The 14,793-nt window shown below is 39.5% G+C and overlaps 3 protein-coding genes and 1 pseudogene across 3 annotated transcripts in view; 1 reads left to right on the top strand and 3 right to left on the bottom strand.

The window, feature by feature from the left end:
• LOC149097048 (uncharacterized) overlaps positions 1–14,793 on the top strand; it is a 347,996-nt gene that overhangs the window by 329,555 nt on the left and 3,648 nt on the right. The gene's annotated exons all lie outside the window — the stretch shown is intronic.
• Positions 37–3,704, bottom strand: LOC149097051 (BTB/POZ domain-containing protein 6-B pseudogene; annotated as a pseudogene).
• LOC149097050 (BTB/POZ domain-containing protein 6-B-like) lies at positions 6,276–6,875 on the bottom strand. Its single transcript, XM_089279827.1, has 2 exons — positions 6,686–6,875; positions 6,276–6,532 (listed from the first exon to the last, which is right to left on the bottom strand). Exons 1-2 carry the CDS (start codon positions 6,873–6,875, stop codon positions 6,276–6,278), a joined length of 447 nt encoding a protein of 148 aa, XP_089135953.1.
• On the bottom strand, positions 9,391–11,898 carry LOC149097049 (BTB/POZ domain-containing protein 6-B-like). Its single transcript, XM_089280609.1, has 2 exons — positions 11,606–11,898; positions 9,391–10,676 (listed from the first exon to the last, which is right to left on the bottom strand). Exons 1-2 carry the CDS (start codon positions 11,813–11,815, stop codon positions 9,579–9,581), a joined length of 1,308 nt encoding a protein of 435 aa, XP_089136735.1. The 5' UTR covers positions 11,816–11,898; the 3' UTR covers positions 9,391–9,578.

Below are 14,793 nucleotides of genomic sequence, written 5' to 3'. Positions count from 1 at the left end.
TAAATAATTGATTATAAAAGGAATGTAACTGCTGAATTATCTTTGACTTTGACTCTTTACTTGGATTTTCTCTTTAAACTTATTTTCCATCTGGATAAACTTGCTCAATATTTACAGTTTAAGCATATTTTGCCCCCTCGAGCAAACTTGGTCACAACTTGGACTTTGGTTATATTTGTTATATCTGAGCAGACCTGCTCAATAGTGAGAGTTTGATCACATTTGCTACCCCAAGCAAACTTGTTCAAGAATTAGATTTGGACCATATTTGCCGCTCCAAGCAAAATTTCCCAATATTAAGAGTTTGATCAAATTTGCCACCCCCCAACAAAATTGTTCAAAATAAAGGGTTTGGTAACATTTGCTACATGAGCAAACGTGTAAAATGTTAAAAGTTTGCTCATATTTGCTACGCAAAACAATATGTGTCAATTATCACATTTGCCTGCAGTTGCCAACATGTGCAAACATGATCAATAAATCATATTTTGAACAACCTTTGCTACACAAGCAAACACTGTTAAGTTTTAATGCTTCGCTAACATTTGCAACGCTGCGTTAACCTCCCCAAAGTAATAAGTTTACATGCTTATACAATAGGGGCAAACGTCGAACAAAACAGCAAATTTGTGCACTTATTTGCGTCATGTGTGGAGATAGTTCAAACAAACAAATTTCCATCACATTTGAGCCATATGTAAATGCCCCCCAAATCTACAGCTACACATCAACTTTGCGCAAAGGCGCAAATCCTGAGCAAATGTGGCATTTACCGTCTTTGCTACGGGTGGCAAATCTAGTGCAATATCAATCTTTGCTCCTGAGTAGATTTGAGCAAATTTGTGCAAATGTGGCATTTGCTACACTTTTGCTCTAGTTTGGTTACCCTGGTAAATCCATTTTTTCGTCCAGTGTTGCCTAAATTCTGAGTTTTCGTTCGCCTATTTTTTCTCTCTCTCTTCTCCTGTTATATCCAGTGTTCATTCACCGAAATACAGTGATGAGTGGGAAGAGTCGAAGAGGACAAAGCTATACCGGGTACAAACTGAACTGAAAAGGGAGAAGCGGGTGGTACAAAAATAAAAGTTTAAATATTGAGGTACAAGTTTCATTGTCACCTTCAACTCGAGAATGTACCCGTGACAAATTACGGTCATAACAAAATTACAATCTTTTTTTATGTGCTTGAACAATACCTTACTTGTGCTTAAAAATACCTTTTTCTCCGCTTGGCCCAGCCACTTAGCTCGCCGATTAGCCTTAGCTATTTCTAAGTGGCTTTGCTCTGTTTTTCATTGCTATTTTTTCACATTGCATGTATTTATTTTTATTGTAAAATTTTTCTGGGCACGAAATAAAGATTATTGTTGTTGTTGTTGTTGTTGTTGTTGTTGTTGTTGGAGAGTTCTACATAATCTTACTATTATTCGTCCTATGGTACGTTGAAGCCATTAAATGAAATTACCATTAAAACTAAAGGCGGAAATATTAATTAACAGTTGTGGCAAAAAATAACTGTACTTTTTACTCTTTCTCTATAGAAAATAAAAGAAAAACAAACGCACTGCCCCATTGTTGTAATATTTACTCCTGTAGGCTAAAGATAATCTCAGGAAGTTGTCCCTGTTTTACTCCAGTTGTACCAGTCCAATCTTTAAACTTAAATGTAACCCCTGAACTCTCGGCATGGCTATTACCATTCCTTCCGCCAAAAGAGTCAGGACCACTTATGACAGCCTCAATAGCGTACCTGTCGCCTTCAATTATAGAAACAGGGGAGTCAAACAAAACATCAAAGCCCCAATAATTCTTTGATCTTTTGCGCAAAGATGAAAATGTACCTTTAGTAGATACAACAGTAGCATAATTAGGCAAATGAAGTATCGTCAGGTTCACAGAGTAATCATTACCCTCACTGCCAAACAAGTAGACCCCGTGCAACAGTATGTTTTTGTTTACAGAAAAAAATAACCAACTAGTATCATAACTCCAACCTGGCGCCACTGAGCCAAATCTGAAACATCGCTTAAGGCCGGAACTACCAGCTCTCTTCGATACCGGAAATCCAACTTGAGCGCCTTTTACTGCAAACCATTTGAACATGTCAGTGACCTCATCAAGAGTGAGTATTTTGCTGTCAAGGACCACACTGGCAAATTCTTCATTCTTCATCAATGGGAAACGTATTCCCTTCACGATCTTCTCTCCGAGAATTCTTCTCTTTACTTGACCATCCGCTACTAAACCCTGCTTTTCCGATTCCTTTGTCGCCCATTGCATGACTGCCATGAATAATTCCACCTCAGAAATGCACAAGGTATCTCTTTCAACTACTGACTCAAGTAAGGATCTCTCAATTGTCGCAAATCCGTCAGATTCCACAGCCTCTTCTGTCTGTTCATCGATCACTTTCCAGCATTCATCCACCAGGTTTTTCTCTTGATATTTCTGGGCAGAGGGAAAGATGCTGAAAACATTTGATGGGTCTAAGTTAACTTGCAGATATTCCGTGCATTTATCAGCCAGTGAAGGCACCATGTATTTCTTCGCCAAATACAACACTCCCATCACATTACTTCCGCTCAAGATCGCTTCATCGCAGTACATGTAACGAAACAACTCCAACAGACTGTCGTACTCACAGTCAGGCAGTTCAATAGAGTCTGGACTCTCCGCCAGCTCACCGTAAAACATGGCTTCAAACACAGGACTGCTAATTGACAGAACAAACTTGTGAGCAGGAATCACTTGTTTACTTTCACTTTCGCCTTGATGGGCCTTTTGCACAACAAACTTCACATCGCTGAAGAGATCATTGTTGAACATAAACTTGCTTCTTTCTCTGATGGTGGGTCTTGTTGTTTGCCAGTTTTCCTTGACGACAGACATGGTTTCTGTTGTGAAATCCTTGCTTTGAAAACTGATCAAGGAAGTTTCAGTTTCGATCTCTCAAGTTACCTTGTCGTGTTCGTGATTAGACGGGTGTTAATATAGCCTGCGGTGGTTTAACAAAATTTGAATAGAAAATTACTTGGCTGGAATTTATCATGCAGATCTATTTTGCGTGACCTTGAGCACGGGGGTGGTGGTGGGGTGAACATTTGAAAATCGAACCTATAAAAACAACCAGCAGGAAAGGAGTAGAAGATAGATTTTTCTTTTATTCTTCTGGTTCAAGCTTTAATACGGGCATATTCAGCGTGTTGTTAAAGCAATAAATTCTGCAACCTCCCCTCAAGCATCAGACTTTACATTACTGAAAAAACCGTTCAGTTGAACGTAAACTTCAATTCTCTAATGCACATGGTGGTTCTTTTTGTTTGCCACTTTTCTCTGACTAGAGACATGGTTTTCGAAGTGATATTCGGTGTATTCAAGTGAGGACTGAACGTTTCTTTATCAACTCTGATCGTGAAATTAAAATATGTTTCAACCGTCAAGGGACAGGGAGCTAATTAGTCTTCTTCAAAGTCTCTCTGCCTTCCATGAGGGGAAAAGAAGAGAGAGCCTGGAAACCAGGTAAACTTTATAGCTGTTCTTTGGGTCTTGCAGCGACTGCGAAGGAGACTAGAATCTAATTCATGACAATTGAGATTTAAATTTTACATTTAGTTTACGTTTAAAACATTTGGATTGTGGTTGGGCCACTTTCCATGCAAACATGCTCATATGCTAGGCAATGTTTCTCATATGCTAGGCAATGTTTCTCATATGCTAGGCAATGTTTCTCATAGCTATCTCCCATGTAATCACATTCTTGTTGCGTTCGTCATGCAATTTTTCTAGTACCCTTGAGAAATGTGGGACTAGACTAAAGAGTCACGCAAGGTCTGGCAGAGTGACTTAGTGACTGATCGGTATTCTTCTGTTTTTGCTTTGTCCTGAGTTCCCTTCCCTGGTTTTGCTTGCACGAAATCCGTGTTTAGTGACAAAACTATCAAAGCAGACGCACAATCACAGTCTAAACTAAACCACAGTAGTACGGCCCTCCTCTGGTTTAAAGTCCTCCTTTTAACTGACACAGCGTTAAGTGCCCTTCAGAAACAAGTGTAAAAAGAGATCGAAATTCAAAACAAAATAAAGTAAATAAATAAAAGATTTAATTTAACCCAAGATCAAATTTTTCTTAGCAAAATATTCAAAGATCGTTCCCTCTATTTGCCATACTGAAGGGGAAGTTCCCTGAAAGGTACACTCGCTCGAGCAAAGCTCTAAATTGGCTGGCTAATTATGCGTAGATAAGAGTCGTGTTGATCTGTCACCCCATTGTTATCAGCATCGATAACCCAGTCAAGTGAATACTGACTAGAATCTTCGTGTATTTATTATACATTCATTCAGCTACAAGCTAGGAAGTACACAAAAGTAAATTTAACTCATCGTATGTTGAGTCACAGTTAGTGCCCGGGGTTAGTGCACTGTGAGTAAAGAGTCCCTCTACATCTTAGTCTTGCATTCGTCATACACCCCCGCCTCCCTGAGGAGTCATGACTTCTCCCAAGGTTTTGTGCGCCAGGCTTGAAATTGCGACAAGAGGACTGGGATAAGTCTTATGGAGGACGACAATATTAGCAAAAAAACGCGAGACATTGAGTCATAGAATCGAAATTCAAAACTTTACGCTATTATCTTATTTCTGAGCCATCAAATCTGCTTCATCCAAATGCCAGTTGCACAGGAGCCGGTTAACGTTTATTAGTTGGGATTAGAACTGAATCCTCCGTAGGAAAAAAGATGGCGACTGGTACATTTTTCCCATAGTTCTTAGCGCACGAAAACCTAAACAACGTTCATAAAAACGCACAGAAACGTTAAACAATCTTCAAACCTAGGATACTTAATGTACTTAGTACAGGGACGTATATTGTAAAAATTTGGTTTTCTTTGACCCTTTTGGCTGTGTTAGGTTCGCAAGGCCTTGTGGTAAAATATACATCCGCCATCATTTTTCCTACGGTGGATTGGGGTTTTGAACAAATTTCTGTTCTAATGGTAGTGCAATATTAGTCGAAGCCGCACTTTAAGGGCGAATGATATAAACAGGAAACCTCACGAAACGTTAAAAAATGTTACAAAAAGGAAATCAAAATTCGCGATAATACTTAATTAGCTTTTTAAATAATTAGGCTTCTTATTAAGTTTTAATCGTTCTTTATTCAGAGGGCCATAGGCTCATTAGTTGACCAAACTATTATGTGCAAGCCTCAGGCCTTTATTGTCAAGATAAATGATATAAAACTAAGATGCTAAGTACAAAAAGATATCTAGTGGGAAAAGAAAGGTAAAGCGTCCGAAGTCGATGCAATATGCGTGGAAAATACAACAAAAGGTTTTCTAAAGAATTGTAGCCGCATGATGTACAAATTCTCTCTTAAAGTTTCCTCATAACTACTTCAAAGAATACTATACAACCGTTTGTTGTAAGATGTAAAGAAAAAACACACTTTTTTGAGTTTGAATATGGAGTTACCATACAATGTCTAGAGAGAAATATACCAAGAAAAAAAATGTAAAATATATAGAGGATAAACCATGGGCGCGCGTACATATGGAATATCTCTTCGAGTGTTCAACTCGATATCTCACGAGTGAGCGCAGCAAACAAGTGAGATATAAAATTGAACACTAGAAGAGATGTGCCATATCCACAAGCAACCATGTATTATTTTTTTATTATATAACCATACTGATAACGACGTTTTTGACGACTTTAAATTTCCGACGATTTCAGACCACTTGGTATGCTTGAGAAATAATTTATTTAATAACTATTTGCCTTATTTTTGAGTTTTCGGTTTGCCTTTTTTTTGACCTCTCTCTTCCGCTATTCAATCCAGTGTTCATTCACCGCAATGCAGTGATGAGTGGGAAGAGGAGAGGAGGACAAAACTATACCGGGTACAAACTGAAGTGTAAAGGCAGAAGGGGATGGGGCAAAAATAAAAGTTTTATTATTGAGGTACAAGTTTCATTGTGACCTCAAACTCGAGAATGGTCCTGTGACAAGTCACGGTCATACCAAACTGATTACAATATTTTTTTTTTTAATATATATGCTTGGGAAATACTTTACGTTACGAAATTAAGACGGAGAGTTCTAGATAATCTTTGTCCTAAGGCAGGTTGAAGCCATTTAAATAAACTTACCATGACAACTAAAGACGGAAATGTTGTAGAAGTTGTGGCGAAAAAATAATTGTACTTTTTACTCCTAGTCCTGTTTATTTCTAGAAAATGATAGAACTGACAAACGCAATGCCCCGTTGTTGTAACATTTACTCTTTTAGGCTAAAGATAATTTCAGGAAGTTGTCCCTGTTTTACTCCAGTTGGACCTAACCAATCTTGAAGTTTAAATGTAACCCCTGTACTCTCAACATGGCTATTACCATATCTTCCACCAAAAGAGTCAGGATCACTTATGGCAGCCTCAATAGCATACCTGTCGCCTTTAATCATTGAAACAGGGGAGTCAAACAAAACATCAAAGCCCCAATAATTCTTTGCTTTGTTGCGCAAAGATGAAAATGTACCTTAAGTAGATACAACAGTAGCGAAAATAGAATACTGATATTGATATAACGTAAGACTTACAGAGTAATCACTACCCTCACTACCAAACAAGTAGACCCCGTGCAACAGTATGTTTTTGTTTACAAAGAAAATCAACGTACTAATATTATTACCCCAACCTGGCACAACTGAGCCAAATCTGAAACATCGCTCCAGGTCGCAACTAGCACCTCTAGCTCTCTTCGATACTGGAAATCCAACTTCAGCGCCTTTTACTGCAAACCATTTGAACATGTCAGTGACCTCATCTAGAGTGAGTATTTTGCTATCAAGGACCACACTGGCAAATTCTTCATTCTTCATCACTAGGAAACGTATTCCTTTCACGATCTTCTCTCCGAGAATTCTTCTCTTTACTTGACCATCCGCTACTAAACGCTGCTTTTCCGATTCCTTTGTTTTTGGAAGGAAGGTTTAGTTTCGATCTCTCAAGTCGTAGATGATGAAGAATGCAAACTGCATGAATATGTGAAAGATCATATATTTAAACAGCGGAGAAGGATATGAAGACATGATTACTCATCACAGTTATACACCCAACTTAAGCAGTTGTGAAATTAAAGCCTGAAAAAAATTCAGGCCTGAACGGGAATGTCAGTCATTTAACACTGAACAGAAACCCTCACTATTTAACTCCATGCTGTTGGGTGAACTTGAACTCAGCAAACCTTAAAGAGAAACAGATATCCCAATAGAGATTGAAACAGAAAAGATGTAGCAATTGAAAAAAGAAAAAACATATGTGCTGTAAAAGAAAAACTTTGCTAAGGATTAACTCTGTTTCCCTTTACAAAAATTGAATATCACTTCGGATCTTGTGAGGTTTCAACTACTTTAATCAGCTTTAAACACTACTCTTCTCTATTCTCTTACATCTTTACGATTACACGGATATAAACAACTCTAGCCCTGAGACCTACCAGCGTTCTTTGATAATGACCAGATTAGAACCATCACGATCTAGAAATTTATGCGCTCATGTAAGGACTTGCGCAGTTCACTTCAAGTGATGCTTGCGCATCAGATATTTACATATATTCCTTCGAAAGAGTAAACACAAATTCGAAATTGTTTTCTTTCTAAATTTCACTATCGTTTTAATAATATCTGGCCAAAATAAAACAACACCGAAGAGCAACACAAAAATTACAAAGTTCATTGTGATAAAACAAAGTTGGCCATAAATACCAAGAACTGTATAAAAACACTGAGGCTAACGAGCAAGCAGTGTTTTAAAACTCTACAACACGATAAAATCGAAGAAGGCCGGCTTACTGGTTACACCTTTTTCCGTAGATTAAAACGATATCAGTCTTAGGCCCTGTCCACACCATGCCAGAGAAATTTGAAAATGCAACAATCACCGCTCATTATCTCTTTGTGTTTGAGGAAATCTCATGCAGGGAAATTACATGATTATCGTGACACCGTCGTTTTTGAAAATGTTTTTCCAAAATGCTTTTCGTGCACACGAAAATGCAGGGACGGCGTTTTCAAATTCCTCCTGTTTGAAGCGAGTTTTCGAAAAGCTCCGTTTTCGTGACGGATAAGTGTGGAGGGTAGGCCAAACCGTATAAATATAGCTGCGTTTTTAAATTTCTCCGGTGTAGTGTGGACCAAGCCTTATAAACAACCGCCCTTACTGTATACCTCTGAACACAAATTACAAGGAACGAATTGGCTTTGAAAATATTGCATCTAACGCCTGCTCCCTTTGAAGCCGCGCCAGGAAATGGTAACGACTATTCCATGAAAAGCGCCTCGTCTGTAACATATATACTACATTAAATTTAAATTCCCAAACTTCATAAACTGTGTGCTTTAACAAAGCTACTTTACGGTCTACTGTCTACTATTTGTCACTAGCAGCAATTCAAGCGTTTTGCAGTGATTCAAGTGCCGGCTTGCAGCAATTAAAGCATAGACCTGACTGAACTACTCAAGTCAACCGGTAGTTGATGATTTTTTATGCCGCGCTAACACTAGTACTACTAATAAGATGGAAATGATTAGTTTAGTAGCGATGAGAAAAATCCATCAGCTTCTCGTAATCTCAGATGCTGACTTCTAAAACTACTACGATTTTCAGTTGAGTAAGGCACGACGGAGCTTAAATGATGGAGTTTTGGACTTAAAATTACGGTGCTGCCATGGGCAACACCGTCCATTGGTAACAGTATTGTCGCCTGAAAGTTCGCGCGCTTTGCTGCCAATGACGTCAAAGGTCGACAAGTTGCCACTGGAAAAGGAGCCAATTGCCCGTGAAAACAACACAAGTTGAACGTTAAAACCTAGTCACCAAAATTTCGTGGCGCCTTTCGCAACTGATAATCGTAGTATGCCGGGTGCAAAAAGGAGTGAAAAGGGAGAACGGGTGGAGCGAAAATAAAAATTAAAATATAGAGGTACAAATTACATTCTGACCTTCAACTCGAGAATGGTCCCGTGATAAGTCACGGTCATAAAACATGAGAATCGTTTTTTGTGTGTGATTGGGCAACACCTTGCGTTACGAACCTCTGACGGCGAGTGCTACAGAATCTTTGTCCTAAGATACGTTAAAGCCATTACATGGAATTACTAGCTTTATTTTATGACTGAGAAAGTTTCTTCTTTGTGATTGGCTGAGATTAGGCCAATTTATCGTTAATTTCAAATTTGCACCGCAGTGCAAATAAACGAGCGCGCGTTCGGAATTTTCTCAGTCAGATGATATTTGAGTAATTGTCTGAAAGCTTAAGCTCGTGATGTTTGAAAATGTTTTCAACTTGCACTGGCCTAAAGTCTGGTGCAATTTTGAGAGAATTTTCAAAAATCCATAATTGAGCTCGCATTCATACGATTACCTATGCAAACAAAGCTGTTATTTAGAGTAACAATAACAACTAATTATAACCATCGAAATGTTTTAGAAGTGGTGGCGAAAAATTAATTGTACTTTTTACTCCAGTTCCTGTTTATTTATAGAAAAAGAAAGAAAAACGCACTGCCCCATTGTTGCCATATTTACTCTTGTAGGCTAAAGATAATTTCAGGAAGTTGTCCCTGTTTTACTCCAGTTGTACCCCACCAATCATCAAATTTAAATGTAACCCCTGAACTCTCAACATGGCTATTACCATTCCTTCCGCCAAAAGAGTCAGGACCACTTATGGCAGCCTGAATACCATACTCGTTGCCTGTAATAATAGCAACAGGGGAGTCAAACAAAACATCAAAGCCCCAATAATTCTTTGATTTGTTGTGCAAAGATGAAAATGTACCTTTAGTAGATACAACAGTAGCAAGATTACAAAAATCAAGTATCGTCAGCTTCACATTGTAATCATTACCCTCACTACCAAACCAGTAGACTCCGTGCAACAGTATGTTTTTGTTTACAGAGAAAATCAACCAAATAGTATCATTACTCCAACCTGGCACCACTGAGCCAAATCTGAAACATCGTTCAAGGCCGGAACAAGCGCCTCTCTTCGATACCGGAAATCCAACTTGAGCGCCTTTTACTGAGCTCAAATATTTGACAATGTCAGTAACCTCATCTAGGGTGAGTATTTTGCTATCAAGGACCACACTGGCAAATTCTTTCTGCGTCATCACAGGGAAATGTATTCCTTTCACGATCTTCTCTCCAAGAATTCTTCTTTCTACGTGACCATCTGCGACTAAACCCTGCTTTTCCGATTCCTTTGTCGCCCATTGCATGACTACCTTAAATAATTCCACCTCAGAAATGCCCAAGGTATCTCTTTCAACTACTGCCTCAAGTAAGGACCTCTCAATTGTCGCAAATCCGTCAGATTTCACAGCCTCTTCCGTCTGTTCATCGATCACTTTCCAGCATCGTTCCACCAGGTTTTTCTCTCGATATTTCTGAGCAGATGGCAGGATGCTGAAAACCTTTGATGGATCTAAGTTTTCTTGCAGATATTCAGTGCATTTATCAGCCAGTGGGGGCACCATGTATTTCTTCGCCAAATACAACACTCCCATCACATTACTTCCGCTCAAGTTCACTTCATCGCTGTACATGTAACGAAACAACTCCAACAGACTGTCGTACTCACAGTCAGGCATTTCAATAGAGTCTGTAGTCTCCGCTAGCTCACCGTAATGCATCAGTCAATTCCAGCAGTGCCCATCCCCCCCCCCCGGGCAACCGCGGGGCATTTGCTCACGCTGTCAGTCCCGGGGGTGGGGCATCCGCAATTTTAACGCGGCCCGGGGCCTGGGCATTTGCGTACCCCGGGGCGACCCCCGGGCATTCGACACACGTGTTTTGGAAAGTGCCATGGATGAGTTCATCGGGAAAGACGAGGCGTTTGTCGAGCAATGGCTTGTCCGTCAGGGACTAGAGAAACTTGAAGATGTTTTTAAAAGTATGTTTCCTCAATTTTAGATATTTCTTCATTACTTGCAAGGTGAACTATATTTTGTTTATCGCAAAACAATCACTGACGTGAAAACGACTATTTCGCATTTCGCATTCAAAACTAGCCTAACATTTTTTAAATTCATGAAAGTGGAGTTAAAATACCAAACGTTTGCGAATTCAAATGATGCGATCTTCAAGACAGATCTTGCGAGCTTAAAATGCAATGCATCATCGTTTAAAATGTCTTGATTCTTCACAGAAAAAGTAGCCTGCGAATACAGGCGCCTATCATCGCTCGCGGCTGGGGGCACGTCCTGCCGCAATCCCAGCTATCCTCTAGCAAACTGTTAAAAAGAAATCTACAGAAATAAATATAATCAGAGTCAACTAACACGTACTGTTGTCCTTGAAGCCTTACCATTGCATTAAAATACCGAACAGTTGACCGTTTTATTCACTGATTAATTAAAAAACTGCTGAGGTGTCGCAAGGCGAAGATCCCGGGGGAGGGGCATTTGCCCACTTTCTTCGTCCCCACCCCGGGGCATTTAGACAGCTTATGTGTCCCCACCCCGGGGAATTTGCCCATTCTTTAAATAAAATGCTAATGCCCGGGGGTTAGCCCGGAGGGGTGGGGATGGGCACTGCTGGAATTGACTGATGCATAAAACATGGCTTCAAACACAAGACTGCTAATCGACAGCACAAACTCGTGAGCAGCAATCGCTTGTTTACTTTCACTTTCCCCTTGAGCGGCCTTTTGCACAACAAACTTCACATCGCTGTAGAGATCATTGTTGAACATAAACTTGCTTCGTTCTCTGATGCTGGGTCTTGTTGTTTGCCAGTTTTCCTTGACGACAGACATGGTTTCTGTTGTGAAATCCTCACTCTGAAAACTGATGAAGGAAGGTTTAGTTTCGATCTCTCAAGTTGCCTTGTCGCATTCGTGATTACACGGGTGTAAATATAGCCTGCGGTATTTTAAGACAATTTGAATTTAAAATTACCTAGCAAGAATTCATCACGCAGTCTAGTTTGCGTGACCTTGAGCACGGGGGTGGTGGTGGGGTGAAAATTTGAAAATCGAACCCTTAAAAATTAATCAACTGGAAAAGAGTACAGAATAGATTTTTCTTTCGTTCTGGTTCAGACTTAAATTCACGGGCATAGTCAGAGTGTTGTTGGAGCAATAAATTCTTCAACCCTCCCCTCAAGCAAAAGAAAGTCACATTACTGAAAAGATCGTTGTTGAACATCAACATGTTTCTTTCTTTTATGGTGGGTCTTGTCGTTTACCAGGTTTCTTTGAACAGAGACATGGTTTCTGAAGTGATATTCGGTCTATTCAAGTAAGGACTGAACGTCAACTCCGATATTCCAATTAAAATATGATTCAACCGTCAAGGGACACGGAAGTAATAAGTCTCTCTCAAAACTTCTTTCTCAAGGTCCATCTTCTTCCGGTGGGGAGAAAAGAGGAAGGCCCCAGGAAACCAGGTTGTTCTCTTTTGCAGGCCTTAATTTCATAGTGGAAAAACGTAATAAGCGTCCGCGAATTTTGGCTGAGCACCAGGCTCCAAGTTTAACAAAATGGCGGGAATTCCGTCGATCGTGTAAACTAAGAGTTACTACTTTTTACACCTGCCCGCTTTCAGTGTTACGGTCATAAGCGAAATCTTTCGACATGACATCTCTTTACATGCTATGTAACCTGGCCTACGTCAGAAATGTAAGCACAACTGACTTCTTTTACGGTTGAACTCGACTTTTAGTTATGAAAGATGGATTTACTTGACATCAAACTAACGCTAAGAGTATTAAGAAGTCTTTCTGTGAGAGACAAATCGACTGTTTTGAATGTTTACATCTTTCGAATATTAAAAGCAGTAGCCGCCCAATTTTACCGGAAGTCCCTATTCTGAGCCAATCAACTGCACTCAAATCGTTTGATTTATCCCGTAAATCCAGAAATTTGCAATGTCCACAATCTTCTTCAGCCATTTGAGATCAATAATTATCATTTATTTGTCATTACTTCCGAAGATAACCGTATAAAAAATTGCCAGTTTCACAGTCAAATGGTCTTTCAGCCGTTCGCATAGCATGTCGAAAGATTGTTGAAAGATGTCGCCTATGCACGTAACATTGAAAACGGGTGCAATATTCCTTCCCAATTTACCCGGTAAGCAACAACATTTTCTCGTCACTAATGGAAAGTCTGGTGTATTGTTTTCGTAGGGATCAATTTTTTTCGGACAAGGGTTTTAGGACAAAAGTTTCCGAACCGTTTATTTGCCCTCGTAACTGCAGAATACCAGGCCACTCGAAGTTGTACTCCGTGAAAACCTGGATAGTGCACAGTCTAACTTTTTTTCACGTTTTTAGAACGAGAAATAGTCACATTACATTACTGCGTGGCTACGTGGCTACCTGTAATCGATTATAATTTATCAAAAATTTGGATTGTAGTAGGGCCACTTTCCATGCAAACATTTTTATACACTAGGCAATATTTTTTATAGCTATCTCTTGTAATTGCATTCTCGTGCCCAGAGCTGATGCCGCAGGCTTTCGTTAGGTTCGTCATGCAATCTTTCCAGTACCCTGCAGAAAGGCGCCACTAACGGCTAAAGAGTCACGCAAGGTCTCGCTGACAGCGTGACTTAATGACTGATTGGTGTGTTCTTGTGTTTTTGCTTTGTCGTGATTCCCTGCTGTTGCTTGCAAACATATAAGTCGCAAATCTCACCGAAGAATCGAAACAAATCGGTATATTATGTAACAAAACTATAGGAACAATATATGACACGTAACCATCACATCACACTATATGTAATTTAACTTTGCAACATCATTATTAAGTAAATTATTCTTTCATTATAACACAGTGAGTCAAACCTCTCCTTAAGGACATCTGCATGATACAAACACCTCTATAGATCTCTTGCAACTGACGTCATCGCCGCCATGTTGCAATAACCATTAACAAAATAATTCTTTTCAGCTTTATTGTTCCTATCATCCAACATGGGTTTTTGTCACTTGGATCTCCCGAGAATGGTTGCATACAGTTCACCTGGTGTCAAAGAAAACTGAATTCATATACTCTCTACATCTATGATACCAAATCTTCTCTAATACGAACACTCGGTATTTCTCCTTTGGTGAGTGTCGATACGTTCCGGACGGTACTAAAAAAGAAAGCACAATCAAGGTAGCCACGTATTGTTCATGGGCGGTGCTTTTGTCAGTAGGATTGCAGCGATAACAAAATAAATACATTGAAAACTCGGCTGCATTTACTATTGTAGCTCGGTGAACACTGACTTTATGAAGGAGGTGGAGAGTGTCCTCAGTGCAAATGAATGTATAAAAGTTCATATATTTGAACTGAAGAGAAAGATACGAAGACATGATTGATCATTGCAGTTATATACAAATTAAAGCCTGAAAAAAATTCAGGCCTGAACGGAATTCGAACCCATGACCTCTGCGATACCGATGTAGTGCGCTACCAACTGAGCTATCTAGCTAACTGGGAGTTGGTCACATTGTGAGTTCGTAATATACCCGTAGATGATGAAGAATGCAAATGAGTATATGAAAGATCATATATTTGAACTGCGGAGAAAGATATGAAGACATGATTGCTCATCGCAGTTATACACACAACTTAAGCAGTTGTGAAATTAAAGCCTGAAAAAAATTCAGGCCTGAACGGGACTGTTCAGTGTCAGTCATTTAACACTGAACAGCAACACTCATTATTTAACTGGATGCTGTTGGGTGAACTTGAACTTAGCAAACCTTGAAGAGGAACAGATATGCCAATATCCCAATAGA

This window comes from Orbicella faveolata, unplaced genomic scaffold, assembly GCF_042242905.1.
Source record: "Orbicella faveolata isolate gen_17 unplaced genomic scaffold, um_ofav_v1 contig_47, whole genome shotgun sequence".
Lineage (NCBI taxonomy): Eukaryota > Metazoa > Cnidaria > Anthozoa > Scleractinia > Merulinidae > Orbicella > Orbicella faveolata.
This window is presented reverse-complemented; position numbering and strand designations above follow the sequence as displayed.